At 44.8% G+C, this 14,864-nt stretch overlaps 1 protein-coding gene and 1 long non-coding RNA gene across 2 annotated transcripts in view; one reads left to right on the top strand and one right to left on the bottom strand.

The window, feature by feature from the left end:
• LOC137520639 (uncharacterized) overlaps positions 1 to 11,390 on the bottom strand; it is a 60,499-nt gene extending 49,109 nt beyond the window's left edge. Inside the window, exon 1 of the long non-coding RNA XR_011021906.1 lies at positions 11,341 to 11,390. This is a non-coding gene — a long non-coding RNA (uncharacterized lncRNA). The remainder of the gene's footprint in view (positions 1 to 11,340) is intronic.
• VSIG10L2 (V-set and immunoglobulin domain containing 10 like 2) overlaps positions 1 to 14,864 on the top strand; it is a 110,856-nt gene that overhangs the window by 71,124 nt on the left and 24,868 nt on the right. Inside the window, exons 8-9 of the mRNA XM_068238792.1 lie at positions 3,847 to 4,137; positions 8,880 to 9,194. Coding sequence (XP_068094893.1) covers positions 3,847 to 4,137; positions 8,880 to 9,194 — 606 coding nt within the window. The remainder of the gene's footprint in view (positions 1 to 3,846; positions 4,138 to 8,879; positions 9,195 to 14,864) is intronic.

The following is a 14,864-nucleotide window of genomic DNA, read 5'->3' as shown; positions in this document are numbered from 1 at the left end:
GATTCCTCAAACCCTGGCAACTGTTCTTTTGATTCTCTTCCCTCAGGCCGCAGTTACAGGTCCATCTCTACCAGAACCTCAAGCCACAGGACCTCTTTCTTCCCCCAGCCATCCAGCTTTTCAACTCCGACCACTCCATTAGAGCTGGGACAAGGTCCTCCAGCACCCAAGGCTGACACACCAAAATGCGCCCCTCCATCCCTCCCACCCCAGCTGTCACACACTGATTGCTATTAGACTAAGAGGTGCCACAGGGCCCACAACCTCCCCAACACCTTAATATCTAGTTATCTGGCTTGCAGTCACTGCTATGTATCCCCTTTTCTTATTTCTTTCTGCTTAAAACACAATTAGGAATGACAGCTGAATGAATTGTGCGCCCCCTCCTACACTGCGCCCTGAGGCTGGAGCCTCTCCAGCCTATGCCTCGGCCCGGCCCTGACCCAACCCCAATAGCTTTCCCATCTTGTGCAAATGACCTCATCTGTACACGGTGGGGAGCGCGCTGACGAGAATACAGTATATCCAGCAAGCTCTTGTCCAATACGTTCAGAGGAAGCCTGTGTGACAACAGTGGGGTCAGGGATGAGACTATCCTGAGACTTCACTCTACTTAGGTAAGTATCTCATTTTTCCTCTTTTGGGGGAGAGTAAAAGTTTACTTCAAGCAGTTTCTTATGGTTTTATCTTTTGTTTTGTGTGAGTTATTTTGTTTGTTAGTTTGATGTTAGATCTGTAGGTCCCTAAGTCATACATTATAACATTTATAATTACATTTGCAACTGGGGGGCTCAGAGTAGCCTACATATTATAGAGATGAGCAGGCCCGGATTTACTTCACAGGAGCCTATAGGCAAAGATATCCTGGCACCTTAGACGTCGCCCTTGGTGAACCTACAACCCCACCACCAAACTGCACCACAAATGTGCTGGCTGTCCCAGCTGTCACTCCTCCCCTACTTCCCTTGCCCATCATAGGTAGCTACAGGCGCCTTTTAGTATTATTTAGAATTCCCCTTAATATCAAGTAGCTAGAGGCGCCCCCAAGTATTACGTAGCTAGAGGAACCTCAATATTAAGTAGCTAGAGGTGCCCGTAACTGAAGGGAGATCTCATCAATAGAATGCAGAGATCAGGGTGAGTAAACTCTCATTTACACTTTCATCAGGGCTCTGTATAGGGAAGGAGGGAGGGAGGCACTAGGGGAGGGGGAGGAGTCACCTTTCCATCATCAGGCGCCTGTAGGCATGAGCCTGCAGTGCCTTATGGTAAATCCGGCCCTGGAGATGAGTATATACTTTTGTTTTCCCCATCTTGGGTACACTTTAACCATGCAAGACTGCTCCCAATAGTTGCATGGACAGAGGGGTTAAAACAACCGTGGTATATGACTCTCAGAATCACCAGTATGAACTGAGCCTAAGAGAAAACCATCGTAAAGAAGGAACCTTGATAATATTGGTGGGTTGGCTTAATTTGAGAATGTTGCTGCATTTTTGGAGTGCCAAGATCCCTCCATTTTGTTTGGCAGTTTTGATTGCTGGGTGCGATGCGTTAAGAAAAAGGAATACTTTAAAACACGCCTCTAGCCACGCCCAGCCACACCCCTAGTCACGCCTATCACAAAGAATTCAAAAGTAAAAGATGATGTTTTACTGTATCATTCAAACCATGCTGGCCCTTTCTAATATCATTAGTTTTACTTCATAATGACATTTAAAAGTAAAAACATACTAAGTTAAAGGATGAGCGTGCCATAAAGTCAATTTCAATCAATTTCAGTAGAAAAAAAACATATTTACATAGATCTGTACATCAGTCCCGAAAAAGGAACAAATGAGGAAGTAAGAGGGACTGGGGGATTCGGTTCCCAAAGAGGGACTGTCCCTCCGAAAACAGACTGTTGGGAGCAATGGCGTTTTCTGCAAGTGCAAGCTTTGCATGCAAGGGTTAATATTGATTTGCATTTAACCTGACCACATCCCGTTGCACCTCCCTTTCCCCTATTTATGGTCTGTGTAGGAGGAGCACAGCTATTTTGTATGTCTGAGCCAGAGTCACTTTTGTTAGTTGCTCTTCCCGGTTGTTATTAGCTGTTCCCGGTTGCAGTAAATCTGATATTAATCTAGAGTTCTTCCCTGGTGTCTAGTGCTCCCCTCACTCCCATATACAGTTCCCTGGTGTCCAGTGAACCCCCTCCCCATACAGTTCCCTGGTGTCTAGAAGCCCCCTCCCTCCCCTATACATCCCTCCCCTCCCTATACAGTTCCCTGGTGTCTAGTGACACCCCCTCCCTCCGCTATACAATTTCCTGGTGTCTAGTGCCCCCCCCCCCCCCTCCATTACATTCCCCTGGTGTCTAGTGATCCCCCTTCCTCTCCTATACTGTTCCTTGGTGTCTAGTGATCCCGCTCCATGCCCTATACAGTTCCCTCCCCTCCCTATACAGTTTCCTGGTGTCTAGTGGCAATATACATTGTTTAAAAGGAAATAAATATGGCAGCCTCCATGTCCCTCTCCCATCAGGTGTGGTTTAAGTGTCCCACTTTATCTCTAGACAGAGTGAAAGAGTGTCCACAATTTTACTTGCAATAATTACTATTTATTCCTATGTTTTAAAGCTCGAGATATAATTATAGGAGCCTAAGATATAAGTAATTTTGCATTAATATTTAGATTTTTTTAAACACACTATTTAGGGCAGTAGTAATTTACCATTTTTGATTTGCAAAGTAATGAAGTGTATATTGATGTGGTTTTCCTTACACTTGTATAGAGCCGTAGTGGTCACACTTACTGTCTGTACGATGTTTACTGGAAATATTGAACAAGTGACATCACTGGGCTCAATTCACTAAGCGTTACGCCATTCACTAATGCAGAAAACAGCTGATTTTACCGAACATCTTGTGAAATGTCTATTCACTAAGGCTGTTACAGCATGGAAAACGAAAGTTACCGGCTAATGAAGTAAATTACCAACTTGGCGGGTAAATCCCTCTCCGGCCTGGAGCTGTCGGTAACTAACAATCAGACATTCGGTAAAAAGTTACAGGCAAAGGAGACGGCCAGTAGGAGGAGCCACTCTATACTGCTGCTAACCCCATTGGCACCTAAGTACTGCTGGGCGGGACATCAAAAAAGAAGCAAAATGTTGAAATGAAGGAGCGGTGCACATTCATAGAGGTTTCCCTAGTAACCCTTTAGACATGGATTAGGGAAGGCTTATACACATAGAGGGACCTCTCGTGGCATGCATGCAGATCTAAAAGGACGCATTGGATGCCTTTTACTCTTGTACAGTATCACAGGACAGAAGCAGCAACTTGTAAAGGAATGCCTCATATTTTAGGCAGATCACCTGAAGAATTATCACTCTGGTCAGAACGCAGCTTGCTGCCGAGGCCTACTCCACAGCTGCTTAGACTTTTTACCAAACAAGTCTTATTAAAGCTATGTTTTTCAATGAGTTACCAAACTATACCGCATGTGTGTAAAATTTGTAAAAAAAAGTCTTAAATACAGAATGCAGTATTTTACCGTTTTTTAGTGAACAGGTCTAAGTGAATTGAGCCCTTATGCTGGGTACACACGATGAGATTTCCCGTTCAATTCCCGGGATCGAACGGATCGATTCGATTATTTCAAACATGTTCGATTGGATTTCGATCGTTTTTTTCATGATAGGTATGCAAAATCGACGGAAAAAACGATCGAAATCCAATCGAACATGTTTGAAATAATCGAATCGATCCGCAAATCGAGCGGGAAATCTCATCGTGTGTACCCAGCATTACATGCATCCTGCTAGAATTTTATAAACTACTCTCCCGTACTTTTCCTCAGAGGCCCCAGTTCTGGACTCCCCATCGATGACCAACTCCATACTGGAGGGCAACAGCATTCAGATGTTGTGCAATCTCAAACTGGCCATGCCAAGCTCAGAGATCACCTGGTTTGACAACAACAACCAGGAGATCATCACCGATTCCCAGAAGTACGGCATCTACAAGGAGGACGGCACGTCAAACCTGACCGTGCGGGAAACCGTGTGGGACAAAGATAGCGGACACTATCGGTGTATGGCCTCCAACGCCGTGGGGAACACCTCCCTGCTCATACACCTCACCGTCACCAGTACGTATGTCATGTCTTCACACTGTATTTACACCTCATGAAGGCTTGTGGACATTGTCATGAAAAAGAGTATTTTACAGATGGCATCAAGTTCAATTGTAAGTGCCTTTTAAAGAAAATCTGAAGCGGCATTAAAAAAAGAAAAAGAAAAACAGATACTCACCTAAGGAGAGAGAAGGTTCTCCTTATCTGCTCGTTCCCCCTGCAGGCTCCTCCATTCAAATCTCCCACCACGGGAGACTTCAGAAGTCTTTGGGAGCCCGAGTGCTCCTGAAGATGTGCGGCTCTGTACTGTGCACGCGCGAATGTGTGCGAGAGAGTGGGCTCACGTGTGCGCAGTACGGAGCAGACCGTCTTCAGGAGCCCAAGTGGACTTCCAAAGCCCACCCAAAGCGGAAGAGAGCATACCCAATGGGTCAGAGACTGCTAACAGGGATCCTGCGGTGGAACGAGGGGACCAGGAGAAGAGCAGGATAAATATTGCTTCACACTCCCTTTAATTAATCCTTGATGTGCACATTAATGATAGAAAGGTATTTTTAAAGAGGCCCTGTAGTGATGTATTGTAGAATGCAGTAAATGATTCAGGATACCCACTTTTATGATACATTTTCAGCATCAGAAACACTTAATCTATCAATATATTGCTGTATATTTGTATGTAGCCCCCACCTTCCCGGTAACGCTTAGCCTAGGCTGTTTAACTATGCAGAATTCCCCTCCTAGAGCATTTTGGGAGACTCGACATTATTTTCACTGGCCTCAGAACTCTCAGTAAACAAACATTCTGCAGAGATCACCTGGCAGAACTACAGATGTCACCACCAGTGATACATTTCAGAATGTAAATCGGGGAGAGGGATGATTTTACAGTGGACAAACACCGACTACTTAACTTGTAATTTAATATTGAAAAAAAAAAGCAATTTTATTAATTACTTTATTTCCACTACGGTTCCTCTTTAAACCGTTTGCTTCAGAAGTATCTCCGTTCTGACACAATTCTTTCCAAAACCAAAAGATGTTCTTAGCAGGGTAGACCTGCATTACCATCACATCTACCAGGGGCCGGGAACTTTGCTGCAAGGGTTTAGGTAGGTTTTAAATGAAACGTGAACTGAAAATAAATTGATGGGATAAACAATTGTATCTGTAGTCTTTAGGTGGCCATACACTGGTCAATTTGCCATCAGATTCGACCAACAGACAGATCCCTATCTGATCGAATCTGATCAGAGAGGGATCGTATGGCTACCTTTACAGCAAACAGATTGTGAACCGATTTCAGCCTGAAAAAGTTCACAATCTGTTGTGGTGGTGCTGCTGCCGCCGCTCCCCCCGCCCGCATGCCTGCATACATTACCTGCTCCGCCGGCGCGACTCCAGTCTCCCGGTCTCCGCTGTCTTCTCCGCTCTGGTCTCCAGGTCCGGCATGCTTCACTTCTTCTAGCCCGGCAGGAAGTTTAAACAGTAGAGGGCGCTCTACTGTTTAAACTTCCTGCCGGGCTAGAAGAAGTGAGGCATGCTAGACCTGGAGACCAAAGCGCAGACAGAGCAGCGGTGACCGGGAGACTGGAGTCGCGCCGGCGGAGCAGGTAATGTATGCGGGCTCTATTGCGTCGGTCGTCGGGCACTCGAACGCCGCTAGCGATGCGCTCTTTACCCGCGGGCGATCGACGGTTATTTTCCGCACGGCGCGATCGACGGGATCGGACGAAATGGATCGAAATTCGGCGTGTAGCGTGAACGATTGGCAGCAGATTCGATCCCAGTGATCGAATCTGCTGTCGAAACGGGCGCAAATCGGGCCAGTGTATGGCCAGCTTTTCTCCTAAATAGAACTGGAATCCCACAGCCTTATTTTGTGTTTAAAAGCTAAAAACATAGGAATATAGTTTTTATGGTCTCAGCTGAATGATGCCAATTTTACATGTTTTAAAACCTCCATCTTGAGAATGTTATTTTTGCATTCAGAATGCGGTTTATAGCCTGTAATTAATTATCACTGAATTCCTATAGTCTGGCTGAAGGGAAACTATCATTCAGAATCTGTGAATTTTAACCCTTAAGGGGCCCATACACTGGTCGATTTCAGCCTTTGATCGATTGATTTGATCTATCTGACAGTATGGAAGATTTAGGTCGATCTTCTGCTGGCAGCAGATCCATGGCCCATAGAGTTGCATTGGATCTAATGGTGCAATAATGCATTTAGATTGATTTTCAATAGATTTCCAATATATTTCAGAATTGGAAATCTGTTCCTAGTGTGTGGCACACGTCAGATAGATTCCTGTCAGATTGGACTTGACAGGCATCTGCCAGAAATCTATCTGATGGTCGAATCTGCTGCAAATCTATCAGTGTATGCCTGTATGGCCACCTTTATAATGAGTAAAAGAACAAATTAACACAGCCTAGTTCTATGCAGGCTTGGGACTGTTCTGACATTGATCTCACTCTGTCATATGCCAGCTCAGGTGGCCTTTTAGACCTGTAAAACCAATAAAGGTGGCCATACACTGGCCCGATTCGTGGCCGTTTCGACAGCAGATTCGATCCTGGGATCGAATCTGCTGCCAATTGTTCGCGCTAAACGCACCCGCCGATCCGATTTCCTCCCGAAATCGTATCGGTCCGTCGATCGCACTGTGCCGGAAATTACCCTCGATCGCCCGCAGGTAGGGTGCGCGTCGCTAGCGGCGGCCGATCCGATCAGGTATACATTACCTGACGCTGGCTCCCGGGCGTCTTCTCCGCATCTTCTCCACGCTGCACCCGCTCCATCTTGGCGCTTCCTGTCACTGCAGTGACCACGAAGTTCAAATAGAGGGCGCTCTATTTGAACTTCCTGGTCACGGAGTGACACAGGAAGCGCTGGGATGGAGCGGGTGCAGGGTGGAGAAGATGCGGAGAAGATGCCCGGGAGCCAGCGTCAGGTAATGTATGCGCGCGGGGGGGGGGGGGGGGGACAGGCGGCAGCGGCGGCTCCACAGACTGTGATCGGTTTCAGGCTGAAATCGATTCACAATCTGTTTGCAGTAAAGGCCGCCATACGATCCCTCTCTGATCAGATTCGATCAGATAGGGATCTGTCAGCTGGTCGATCTAATGGCAAATCGACCAGTGTATGGCTACCTTAAGACTTTTATTTCCCAAAATGATCGTTAGTGATTGTTTCAGGCAATAGTGTTATATTTGTTCAGACCTGACACTCAGTAGCCTGACAGCAGTTGGCTTGGGTGGATCATTTAACCCGAGTGTTCCTCCTGTCTCCATCGGAGAAAACATACTGCAAGGCTGAGCCAGGTCCATTAAAGGGAACCTGAACTGAGTAAAATTATTTAAACTAAACACATGACGTACCTGCAAATGAATATCACATACTTACCTCACTGTCAGTTCCTCTCAGAAGCTCGCCATTTTCTTCTAACAACGATTCCTTCCAGTTCTGACTAGATCTAGTCAGACTTGTCTCTCCGGAAGCTAAAAAGACTTAGGTCCAGGCACTTTTCCACTATATATCAGTTGCTGTCAGTTATAACTGAAAGGACAACAGTTCAGGTTTGCTTTAAAGAGGAGCTGTCAGCCATAGATAAATACTTGCTCTACTTACATAACATATGTATTGTACTGTCCACATTTTGATTTTAGTGATTTTTCTATAGTAAAAAAAAGAGAAAATCCTTCTTTGGATTTTCCATTTTGACTGTGTCTATCTTGAAGCCAATCCTGACATCATTTCCTGCCTAACTCTGTGTATGCATTGCCCGTCCTCCTCCCAGTCTTCAGACACTCCCACCCAGCTCTGCAGTAGAAAGTGCATTGTCTCAGCATGAGAGGAACAGAGGTGTGGGTGGGAAAGACAGGAGGGAAAGAAGCTTCAGCCAATCAGTCTGCATTAGTTATGTCTGAGGGAAAAGTAAAGAAGCAAAAAAGAAATCCCAGCATGCCCTGCAACTTCCTTTGTGAGGCAGATGTACCAAATAAGAGTCAGGGAAACTGGGGAATGATGTTTTATAGAGAAGAAAAGTAAGAGTGATTTTTAACTTTTGGATTGCCTGGTTAGCATCTTTATTATTTGTTTACCAGATAAAAATAAAAAAAATATTTTTGTTTTAATGCTCATGCTCATGCTAGGATCCCTCCAAAATGCCTCCAGGGTTGGAGCTGTCTTGAGTGGGTGTGGCAAGGCATTCCAAAGGTTAGGGGCAGCATGACAGAAGCTTCTGGCTCCAAAGGTTTTTAGTTGGACTCTGGGGGTGGTCAAGTTATAAGATCCTGTTGATCTGAGATTGTGGGAAGTGTGTCACAATTGCAAGAAATCTCTCACGTATCCTAGGTCGTGTAGAGATTTGAATGTTAGCATGCCAATTTTGAAGAGGAGTCCCCATTTTATGGGCAGCCAGTGTAGTGAGCAAAGGATTGGTGTTATGTGGCAATGCCGGAGTTGGTTTGTTAACAGTCTTGCGGCAACATTTTATACGAGCTACAGGTGGTGTAGGTCTTTATTTGGAAGGCCTGTATAGAGGGCATGATATGATAAAGGCGTGAACTACAATTGGAAGATGCGCTGGAAAAATGAGGTGCTTAATTTTTGCAATGTTTCTTAGTCACAACAGCGGAAGTTTGTTGTAGATGCAGTAAAATATATGATCTTGCCAGGCAAGACTTGCCTCCCTTGATTTTTCATTTTTCTTTACTACTTTGTTTTTTCATAGACTTGTCTTTCTTGTCTACAGAATATCCAACTCCTCCGAACGTGACAATCAGTAAGCTGACCTACAGCCGGCAGAGGACCGAGGTTGATGTGGAGTGGATGACGCAGTGGGCAGGAAATCTAACGGGCTTCATGGTCCAGCGGCAAGCCAGCATCCGATCCACGTCTCCTAAGAAGTCCGTGCAGACGCTGCCCTGGGATACCGTGGCTAATGATATCGAGCCCAACATCCGTGGCCACAAACTGGCCGGTCTGGATCCCGCCATTGTGTATGCCTTCAGAATATTGGCTATTAACCATAAAACCACGGGATTCCCCTCCGAGGTTAAAACACCAGGTATCACGCCTGATTCAGGGTTACATACCGGTCTGTGCTTAGTGGCATATCTATCTGAGTTATACAGTTTTATGTCATTAGCAAGGATAGTCTGAATATGTTTTATTTGTATAATAGAATTTCAGAGAGAGCTCCACTCCTTAGAGAGAGACATCTTTTATCTGATGGGAAAAGTCTTTGTTATAAACTTTATGAACATTTGATTGAAGTCCATCCAGCTGGACTTTGGATTGTCTTGTACGGAGAACACACCCTTTGTAGATTTTCTTTGAGACATTTGTACTGAGCTGAGGTAGAGGCGGGGTCAGAACAAGATTTTCTAGCACTAGAGGCGGAGATTACAAATTGCACCTTCCCCCCAAATTGTGCCCGCCCCAGTTTAGGTAGCAAATGTGCCCCAAGTATTAGGAAGACCCATGCCCAGTTTATCTAGCCAGACATGCCCCCAGTATTAGGTAGACCCCCCCAGCATAAGTAGCCATATGTGCCTTCAGTATAGGGTAGCCTCTCCATCCCCCCAGTATAGATAGCCAGAAGTTCCCAACGGGGCTGACAGGTGAGTGGTACCCTCTCATTCCACTCCAATGGTGGGAATAACTGCCATATTGACATTGCCATTGCCCCAACCTTAGCGTGGTGCCATCTGCGCTTGGTGATTTCCTTTAGGGGTAAATACTATACGATGGCCCAAGGTGGATGAAAACAGCATCCATGCAACGTGATACCAATCCATCATTCACATTGAATGTCAGTGTGATCCCCATGTCTGTATTTCCACCTGTGTGTCCCTAATACTTAGCCAGTAATTATAACGCCAGCATCGAACGCCAACATTTAACGTTAGTGTGAGTTTAGCAGAAAACGTGTTACCCTTTATAATGTATCACTTCAGATCAGTCAATGAATGTGCTCCACCCCCTCGTAGTCGTGCAAGTGTCGTTCCGTTAATATGCGGGGCAGCATGGTGCTGCAGGGGATCGAAGTGTCGGACCAGAACCGGCAGCGGCGGCCCTACAACCGGCCCAAATGTGCTCACATAATACATACATGTTGTGCCAGTGGAGGGTTCGGATGGCGGCAATCAAAGTGTCAGACACTGTGATCTGAGGAGGCCGACGCTGTGCTCCATTTTATCCAGTAACAGCGCCACCTAGTGGCAGCCATGTTTCCTATGTCGCATTATGTCTGACTGAGGTTTGGAAAGGGTTTAAAAAGGTGACTGTCAGCGTTAAATCTACATGCAAGCGAGAATTGTAATGTACGACTGTAAATTCCCAAATAATTCTGTCAGGTTTAAGCTACTTTTTTATTTTCTTTTTAAGAACTTCTATAATTAAGGACCAGAGCAAGTTTTGCATTTGGGTGCTGTCTGAATTTAAACATAAATAGCAGTAATTTCATTTATTTTATCTGTTCCATCTTCATAACAAGCGTAACTTTGTAAAAATAGTATCGTACTTTTATTCTTTGATATCCATTCCAATTTTTCGTAACAATTATATATTTTTTATTAGTAGTAAAATTATAAACACTGGTTCGCACGACAGCCGGCGGGCCCCCAAACCACCATGCGATACCTAGAGGGAAGTGCGGGTGGGCACTGGACCTCTCACCCCCAGGGAACTCACCCCCACTGCCTGTAAACTGAATGCTAAGTGCAACACACACAACTGCTCACTCCCTGCTAAAGCAATTTCCTACCTTTATTTGGTCAGCAGGTGCCAGTCAGCCAATCAATCAGGTGTAGTGTCATACACCCTTTGCCTGCTGTACCAAATCTAGCAGGAATTGCATAAATTAGCATTCAGGTGAGAGGCTTCAGTTGGACGTAATCATAGATTACATCAGGGACGCCCCGTGTAGGCACATCTCCCACACGGTTCCCTCCCTAACCATTCACCTGTCAACTGCATCCTGGAAGCTGCAACAAATAAATATAAAATCACAAACACTGGTTCGCACGACAGCCGGGGGCCCCAGTCTAGTAGTAAAATTATACAAATATATATTTGCCTTTGTTGGCATATTTGAAGCCTTAGTTCGGGGCTCTTTTTTTTTCACATCATAGTGAGATTGAAGATTTAATTTTTTTATTTTTAGAATTAATCTTTTCATTTTTGTTTAGTACTGTAGAAATGTAAAATACCTGATGCAGCAGATCACAGATCAAACTGTTCACACCCTCTTTCCGTTAGGAGTTGGAAGTGGAACCACGCCCCCTCAAGTCATGTGGGGAGCAGGTTAGAGAGCTCAGCACCTGTATTTCTGCACCACATATTTCACACTTCTAAAATGCAGAAATTAAAAGTTTAGTTTAAAAAAAGTGTATTTTAAATACATAGATTAATAAAAGCTGTCCCTGTATTATGTATTTAAGACCACATTAGCAAATATGGAAATACAACTGAGTTTACCACAGTACTACTGTGTAGCCAAGCTCTGGGTAGTGGTGGTCAGTCTTGTTAGCAGCGCTGGATAGTGGTAGTGTTAGTGATAGGCACAGGTAGATGGTAGGTAAGGACTGTGGGGCGATTGGAGGAGATTTGCACTGCGATTGCAGATCGCCGATCTTTGGCAAATTGTTAGCGTAATTTATAGGAGCATTCGCACTGCAGTATTGTGATCGCTAAAATACTGCATGTAACTTTTCAGGAGCGATCTCACTGCAATCTCATTCCCAGAACGACAATCACAAACAAAACAGCTGAAAAATCACTGTGAAAAATAGTGATCACTAAGCGCTAGCAATTGTGATTTCTCAGTGATTTTCGATGTGAAAATTGTTAGAGGTTTAACAACCTTATTACCTAAATTGCAGTATAGTAAAGCAATCACAAGATGTCACTGTCTGTAAAATGATGTAATGATCTCTATGGTATTGTGATTTCCTGTAATTCTCTCCGTGTTCCTGTCTGTTCTAAGCAAGCGACATTACCTGATAGTTGTGTGTATGATTTATCCCTGTATGTTTTAAGAGCTCTAACTTGTTACACCGGGTGCCTATCTGCATGTACCGAACTCTCAGCTCCATCAAAAGGCCCTTAGTGTTAGGCAATAGGCATGGATGGGGGTAGGTTAGTGTGAGGACAGGATAAGAGAGGCAGATAGTAGAATATTGGTAATATGACTGATACTCTACTGTCTGTGATACCTGAGCATGCAGCGCTGTCAGATGTACGCTAGAGGAATGCCAGCAGTTCAGTCCAGCTCTAGCACACAAACTTGGGGAGACCCAGTGGCGTAGCTATGGCGCTGTGGGCCCTGATGCAAGTTTTACATTGGGGCCTCCCAAACACTCTACATGTAACAATTGATACGGCGCACCAAAACCTGCCAATGACAACTACAGTGTCAGAGGTGCAAGAAGGGAATGGGGAACAGCTTGGTAATGATTACCACTATTATGCGCACAGGACCAATAGAGAGCTAATACTGCAGTTGAGGGAGGGCCCCTCTGGCCCAAGGGCCCCGATGCAGTCGCAACCTCTGCTACGCCCCTGGGGAGACCACAGCACGGGTTCACGGAGATCTAAGCAATATCTGCGCACGCCTGTTATCCATTGGTAATTGCTATATGATTGTTGGCAGGATGCAGTTACGGCCAGTCTTACCTTACACTGAAGGGCTCGTGTCATTCAATCTCTGTGTCGTGTTATTATGTTCCTTCAGCGGAAAGGAGACACCCACTGCGTGCAATCCGGTATTAGGGATTTTTTGTGTTCCTTTCCATTCCCCTATCAGATAACTGCCGCTATAGCGGGAACTTTACCTGCTCACCTATCAGCCTTTTTTATCTACCTAATGAGGCCTATCGTTTATCTCTTTTTATATCGTTTGTGTTGTTATTGCTGTAGGATTGAGTGTGTCATTTGGCATCGGTACCTGGTGGCAGGAGGTGGAAGAACTCTACCATTTCAGGGAATTTTACTCCCCCCCCCCCCCCCTTCCCCAGCGGATAACTGGTAACACCGCACACCAAACACGACCACCTAAATACAACCCACACACATAGGCATACAGTATATGCAATTTTTAAAATGCACAATATTTTGTATGTGATTTTTACAAAGCTGGAAGTCCTAAAGTTATTATTGATACCACATGCGAAAACTCACGCAAGAAGGTGAAAGTAGCATCGCGCACAATTTTCCTGCATGCAACGTCTGAAACATAGCAACGTGATTATCAGTTTTTTTTTCAGGGTGCAACTTTTGCATTTGATGGAAATAGGCCCGTAGTGATTCATTGCTGTGCACATTTGTATGCTGAAAAAAGCTCACAAATTCACACCAAGTGGAAACAGGCCCGAATAAGTAAAGGAACATTTCACAGTTATTGAGGACAAATAAGGTTGGCTCTATAGTATACATATTTTTATAGGATTTTAATATACTCTCCTACCTCGGGATAGTCTCATGTCAACAGTACTCCAAACGGTAAATAGCTGCAGTGTGTGAAGATCTCTGCTGCCTCCAGTATGTACAGTATAAGCTGTTACTCTGTGCCTGTACTGATAGTAACCTAGCTGCAGTGTGTGCTGATCTCTGCTACCTCCAGTATGTACAGTATAAGCTGTTACTCTGTGCCTGTAATGATAGTAAACTAGCTGCAGTCTGTACTGATCTCTGCTACCTCCAGTATGTACAGTATAAGCTGTTACTCCGTGCCTGTACTGATAGTAAACTAGCTGCAGTGTGTGCTGATCTCTGCTACCCCCAGTATGTACAGTATAAGCTGTTACTCTGTGCCTGTACTGATAGTAAACTAGCTGCAGTCTGTACTGATCTCTGCTACCTCCAGTATGTACAGTATAAGCTGTTACTCCGTGCCTGTACTGATAGTAAACTAGCTGCAGTGTGTGCTGATCTCTGCTACCTCCAGTATGTACAGTATAAGCTGTTACTCTGTGCCTGTACTGATAGTAAACTAGCTGCAGTCTGTACTGATCTCTGCTACCTCCAGTATGTACAGTATAAGCTGTTACTCCGTGCCTGTACTGATAGTAAACTAGCTGCAGTGTGTGCTGATCTCTGCTACCCCCAGTATGTACAGTATAAGCTGTTACTCTGTGCCTGTACTGATAGTAAACTAGCTGCAGTCTGTACTGATCTCTGCTACCTCCAGTATGTACAGTATAAGCTGTTACTCCGTGCCTGTACTGATAGTAAACTAGCTGCAGTGTGTGCTGATCTCTGCTACCTCCAGTATGTACAGTATAAGCTGTTACTCTGTGCCTGTACTGATAGTAAACTAGCTGCAGTGTGTGCTGATCTCTGCTTCCTCCAGTATCTACAGTATAAGCGGTTACTCTGTGCCTGTACTGATAGTAAACTAGCTGCAGTGTGTGCTGATCTCTGCTGCCTCCAGTATGTACAGTATAAGCTGTTACTTTGTGCCTGTAATGATCATAAACTAGCTGCAGTGTGTGCTTATCTCTGCTGCCTCCAGTATGTACAGTGCAAGCTGTTACTCTGTGCCTGTACTGATAGTAAGCTATCTGCAGTGTGTCAAATCACTGCACAGAGAATTAAATGTGTGCATTAAACACCAAGTGAACACCTGACATAACTGGCTGAGCAAATTTGGCCTGATTGGCTATTCATGAGGCAATGCTCATGCAAATATGCATTTGCTTTCGCATGCCAACTAATGCAGGGTCCATTGAACCAA

This window comes from Hyperolius riggenbachi, chromosome 6 (assembly GCF_040937935.1).
Source record: "Hyperolius riggenbachi isolate aHypRig1 chromosome 6, aHypRig1.pri, whole genome shotgun sequence".
Classification (NCBI taxonomy): Eukaryota; Metazoa; Chordata; class Amphibia; order Anura; family Hyperoliidae; genus Hyperolius; species Hyperolius riggenbachi.
Note: the sequence above shows the minus strand (reverse complement) of the source record. Positions and strands in the feature narration are given on the sequence as shown.